Raw genomic sequence first — 5951 nt, forward strand, 5'->3', positions numbered from 1 at the left:
CATTTTTGACCTTGCACGCAAGTGTTTATTTATTCTCAGTTTTACAAATCCCTTAAACCCACTGTTTTAAGCCCCTTATTATACTAATTAACAGTTGGTGCGTTTTTGAAGGCCATTGTTGTTGCCATGCGGATACTCTTTGCCATCACTCACTGCACCAAGATATATCCCATTGCTTTGATATTCTTGTTGCCATTATCTGGGCTAACAGCGGCATTATTCCCACACGTGTTGCTGTTATCATGCTTTCCTGTCGTACCAAACCCAATTCTGGAGTCACAGGTTGTGCAGACGTTTTCATTGTTAGCAAGGAAACCGATTCTTGCTTTGGGAAAGCCATCTGTAGTACACTTGGCGTTGAACCCCTCCAAGTTGCAGTATATTTGTAGGGAAGCTGAAGGCCCAATCAGTGACTTCCACTTGTCACGGCCCAGTGTGGTGGCACGGTATTCACCGTCAGCGATCAGTGAGTACAGGGAGCTGGCCTGCTGGTTGATGGCAGCAAAGTTGACCGTGTTGTCGACCATCATTCCAAGACAAACCTTGGTAAAGGGCGTTTTCCAGTAGGACGGCAGCTTGGTTTCGGTTTTGTCAAGCCCAGTCTCTCCCCCTTGAGGGTTATAACTTTCTTTGTTACTCCAAAGAGAGGAATCGTAAGTAAAAGTATCCTGAAATTAAAGACAGAAAAAAACCTCTCCTTATAAACAAGAAGAAAATGAAGAAGCAAAAATGTGGCAGAATCTAGAAAGAAACGAACCTTTGCACCATCAATCTTCATGGCCAGCGTCCATCCTCCACTACCACACTCAGAGTTTCCCATTTCACAGTAAACAGCAACCACTTCCGACCGCGGGTCAAGCCTCAGGTCGTACACGCCACTCGGAAGTGTCCTGAAAATAGAAGAACGAAAGAATCTATGACTTCTTTGGCTCCCGGCGTGTCCAAACTAGGCCAACCCAGTTTTCTACTGAATGTTTTGCTTTCGTTCGCATACAGTTACTTCAATTAACGTTGTCGGATCAAAGCTTAAGACATCTTCGAAGAAGCTGCCACCTCATCCATTTGATATCTTAACATTTCGGCGGCCTTTCATCCAAATGGCTCGCCACCGTATATCTTCACTGGAAGGACAAGGCATAGCTGGTTTTGATGCATGAACTTATTCAAAATAAATCTACAGAATCTTGAGGTCTTTTGTTATAGCTTTATACTTTGATCCGACAACGTTAATTGAAATAGCTTTATGTGAATGCCTAAAACGATAACCTCTGAAATCACAACAGGTGATTCAATTCGCGCTGCGACTTTTAAAACTAAATTATCCATCTGTAAACTGCATTTTCGCACAATAATGATCAAATGTGCTGGCTATTTACAAAAAAAAATAATAATAATAAAGTGCCACGCATGCCTAAGATAATACTACTCAACACGAAAAAGCTTTACGAACTATAAAAGTCTTTAGCTACTGTTTCTTAAAGACAACCAGTTCGTTGTGGCATGGCTGGTGGCAATTAATCTTTTAGCGAGACTAGGGTAGGGAGAAACCTTGTGTTAGGCACAGGAAACAGCAGTTCAACATTGTATCTAAGCTAAAAGACACATTGCATATTGTTCAAAAACATACATGGGATGTCGCCGTAAAAAGCCTTAAAGGGGAAGTATCACGTTTCAAAACCCAAAAATGTTTTTCTGCGCCAGAAACAAGAACATCATGGCATAGTTTTGTTACAAATTATTGCCCCAGTGCAATAAAACTGTCGATGAGTGTCTCTGGCCAAACGCAAATGGATTGAATGTTACGCTAACGTTTTTTCAAGTTCTCGCATTAGAAGAGATCACGAATTGTACGTCCCGATCCTTTCAACTGAACTGAGTTGATGTCTTTTCACTTGTTGTTGTAGAATTATTTTGTAGCTATGTGTAGGCCTTATTTCACAATTTTGTAACAAAACTGGTCAGAAACCCCATGATACTTCCCTTTCAAAAGATAAACCAATAATTTGTTGGTGATTTAATAGCGATTTCGTTTTGACTAGACCATAGCATACATGTACCCTGCTCTCGTCGCTACAAATTTTCATTGACATCCCCGTTAGTTTACAGGTACCATTCAGTGGCGTTATGATATCCCAGAATAAAATTGACGCACTAAGCGTTGGCTTCATGCATTCGCTTTGATTTCTGATTGGCTTATTGTGCTATTTACACAACTTGATGTGTTTGGCCGTATTATTTGGTCCTGGTTTAATAACAGACTAATAACTAAGAAAGGGATGAAGAGGTAATTAATAGGTGCAGCCACAATTTAAAACTCTCCTTTATCGGTTAACTTGAACTCTCCGGAACATTGTACACTGTTCGACGGATAACAATATTTTTTACTAAATAACTTAACAGGAAACTAGAATCATTGCAATTGTTTGAAGTCCCGCCAAACTGTTTGTCAATTAATCGTTCTGAATGTTAATTTTCTTTTGCACTAAAACTAGAAAAGGTTAAACGAAATGAATGTAAAAGATTTCGATGTCCTTCAGATTGAATGAGACGAAGAAGAGATGTATACACGCCAATAATTGTTACTTGTTTTAGCTCAAATTAACTACGTCAGCTGTGCTTGTCAACTTACGGATATTTCTCGTACAGTTCGTTACAAGAAGAAGGATCTGTAAAAAAAAAAAAAAACACGTGTTAGTGTAAGTTTGAAATTCAGAGATGTTACAAAAGGGAGGCAGCGTCCTTAAAGGGGAAGTATCATGGGGTTATTGATATCTTTTGTTAAAAATGATGAAATAAGACCTTCAATATTAATCACCTGCCAAATAATTCTAGAATGATGAGAGGAACGAAATCAACTCAATTCTTGAAAGAAACAACTTGTGATCTCTTCTAGCGCATTTTGGAAACAAAAATGCGAGAACTTGAAAAACATTAGCCTAATATTTTTCAAGTTTCAATCCAAACCGGCCTACTCTGTCTCTGGCCAGAGGCACTAATCAACAGTTTTATTGCACTGGGGTGATAATTTTTAACAAACTTGACAATTATTTCGTTGTTTCTACTGACAGTCAAACATTTTGGGGTTTTGAAATGACAGCAAATTTTCGTGATACTTCCCCTTTAATGCCTCGAAAATTTTACCTCCAAAAATTCCATGTACCGGCCATTTTTGCACGATTCTTGCGCATTCTCGTCAACTGACCCGCAAATAATTAAAAGCATTATGGTATCACTTACAGCAGTTATCTTTGAAACACTGTGACGTCACACTTATCACAAGCGTCAGAAGAACAAACACAGTCTTCATGGTGAATGGCGAAAAAACGGGTCTGGATACTGAAAAGAAAAATGAAATAATTGCAGAAACAGATGAACCCTACTAACCTACTTTTCTGAAATTGAACGAACGAATGAATTATTTATTGCTTCCTTGCTTGCAAGATGAATGAATGAATGAATGAATGAACGAACGAACGAACGAACGAACGAACGGACGGACGGACAAATGAACGAACGAACGAATGAATGAATGAATGAATGAATGAATGAATGAATGAATGAATGAATGAATGAATGAATGAATGAATGAATAAATGAATGAATGACTGAGTGAGTGAGTGAGTGAGTGAGTGAGTGAGTGAGTGAGTGAGTGAGTGAGTGAGTGAGTGTGTGAATAAATGAGTGAGTGAGTGAGTGAGTGTTGAATGAATGAATGAATGAATAAATGAATGAATGAATGAATGGATGGATGGATGGATGGATGGATGGATGGATGGATGGATGAATGAATGAATGAATGAATGAATGAATGAATGAATGATGAATGAATGAATAAATGGATGGATGGATGGATGGATGGATGGATGGATGGATGGATGGATGGATGGATGGATGGATAGATGAATGAGTGAGTGAGTGAGTGAGTGAGTGTTAAATGAATGAATGAATGAATAAATGAATGAATGAATGAATGAATGAATGAATGAATGAATGAATGAATGAATGAATGAATGAATGAATGAATGAATGAATGAATGAAGGAACGAAGGAAGGAATGAATGAATGAATGAATAAATGAATGAATGAATGAATGAATGAATGAATGAATGAATGAATGAATGAATGAATGAATGAATGAATGAATGAAAGAATCAATCAATCAATCAATCAATCAATCAATGGATGGTAGGATGGATGGATGGATGGATGGATGGGTGGGTGGGTGAGTGAGTGAGTGAGTGAGTGAGTGAGTGAGTGAGTGAGTGAGTGAGTGAGTGAGTGAGTGAGTGAGTGGATGAAGGAATGAATTAATGAGTGAAGTGAAAACTCGAGCAAATTGTTACCCAAAGACAAAGCTCTAATCTAGAACAATTAATGCTCACAAACGAATACTTTTGGAGCTCGCAGTTATATCTATATTGAACGCACAGGCCTGATCATGATCAAAATACGCCGGAAATTAGAGTGATAAGTTGATTGCATTGTTTTTTTGCTGTTAGCGCTCGACTTCTCTATTTGTATACTAGAATATATAAACGTGGCTTTGTACTTTTCTTCGCTTGCCTTATTTACTTAACGAGAACGACTATACGTCCCTTTCCTGGACAATATGCATCTCCAATTGATATAGCATACAACTGATTATGTTTTACAATACTAAATGTGCATGCATGTTTGCCGAAGACTTGCTAGGGTGCCACTGTCGTTTCTAAAAATTGCCCAATCGCACAGACCAGTTTCATATAAAAGGGGAAGGAAACTTTTTAAAGAACAATTAAAGGAATTTGACTTGCTGTTTGGCTTCTGAGCAAGTGTTTAGAATCCGAGCGTTTCGAGTGCTGACGCCATTCGTCAGAGAGTGAAGAAACACACCCTCTACAACTGTCAAAAAAAAAATAAAAATAAAATAAAAAATAAAATAAATCAACTTTGTTTAACGAGGGTGACACTGACGACTGACAAACCTGTAGCCCTCGGATTCCAGATCGAATTGGAATTTGGAAATGTTGGTTTTTGTGGCGAGAGGAAAACCGGAGCACCCTCGGAGCAAGGACGAGAACCAACAACAAACTCAACGTACTGTGCCATCCCTGCTATCCTTAATTCCAGTTTTAATTCCTTAGTTTCTCCTTTAGCATGTTCATTCATTTCGGGACTTTCTCTGGTCAGTGAATGTAATATCTAGGCAGTAGCTTTGAAAACGATTTCTGTTGCAGAAAGAGGACATTGTCTTCTTTTCGAGAAAACAGGTAAACTAACAGTAAAATTTCCTTCGAGCCAGAGGATTTTTTGCCTAAAAAATTTAACTTGAGAAAGGTTTTAAAAGTCATAGTCATTTTCATCGTACAAAAGTTAGTCTTACCTCTGATAAGGGAATTCCGCGAGAACAAGTCTATGACGATCTTGGCTTTCTTGATTCCAATGAACGCTCTCTCCTGTAGAGTGAAACATCATCGGCATCTCCGTGTTTTATGCCCTCTCAGAAGCCATGGTTTCTCTTCTTCGATGCAAAAATTTTAATTAAAAAGAAAGTTCTGCTTTCACCTTGAGAAAATTTCCATCATAAACCAATTAAAATTAAAATTGATCGGCGAAGGAAAGTTTTTCTTTGAAAAGTCTTAGTGGGAAACCCAGGGAAACCTAAGAAGTGATAATTCGCTAAAATGGCCTCAAATCAGTCGTTCAAGTCAGGAGTTACAGTGACAATCGTGACCGTACAACTCTCTAAACCCCTACCGTTTTACATGAATTTCTTAGATCGATAAAGAAATATTAAACGAGCAGCCTTCAATTATCGAGTCATGAATATACGCGGGAGGTAATACTAATAACGAAAGAAGCGCAAGAGTTGCTCGAGGCGTAGCGAAGAGCAACCCTTATTTCTTGAGTGTTTACTGCAAACCTCTCTTGAAAGTGCATTCATAACTCGATGGCCCCAGAGCTGTGGCGTT

General features: G+C 38.5%; 1 protein-coding gene across 1 annotated transcript; it reads right to left on the minus strand.

Annotated features, from left to right (window-relative positions):
* On the minus strand, window positions 1-5487 carry LOC146451238 (putative skeletal organic matrix protein 5). The gene is made up of 5 exons (XM_085099238.1): window positions 5363-5487; window positions 3238-3336; window positions 2630-2666; window positions 758-890; window positions 1-668 (listed from the first exon to the last, which is right to left on the minus strand). Exons 2-5 carry the CDS (start codon window positions 3305-3307, stop codon window positions 150-152), a joined length of 759 nt encoding a protein of 252 aa, XP_084955364.1. The 5' UTR covers window positions 3308-3336; window positions 5363-5487; the 3' UTR covers window positions 1-149.
* Window positions 5488-5951: the final 464 nt, after the last annotated feature.

The sequence above is a fragment of the Pavona decussata genome, unplaced genomic scaffold, assembly GCF_977016875.1.
Source record: "Pavona decussata unplaced genomic scaffold, jaPavDecu1.1 SCAFFOLD_391, whole genome shotgun sequence".
Classification (NCBI taxonomy): Eukaryota; Metazoa; Cnidaria; class Anthozoa; order Scleractinia; family Agariciidae; genus Pavona; species Pavona decussata.

Excerpts from the sequence above, each read along its gene's own strand:
- LOC146451238 (XM_085099238.1), bottom strand. The coding sequence starts at position 3,307 with ATGAAGACTGTGTTTGTTCTTCTGACGCTTGTGATAAGTGTGACGTCA. Across the intron at positions 2,667-3,237 it reads GTGTTTCAAAGATAACTGCT|ATCCTTCTTCTTGTAACGAA; the intron begins GTAAGTGATACC and ends TTTTTTTTACAG. Across the intron at positions 891-2,629 it reads GAACTGTACGAGAAATATCC|GACACTTCCGAGTGGCGTGT; the intron begins GTAAGTTGACAA and ends TTCTATTTTCAG.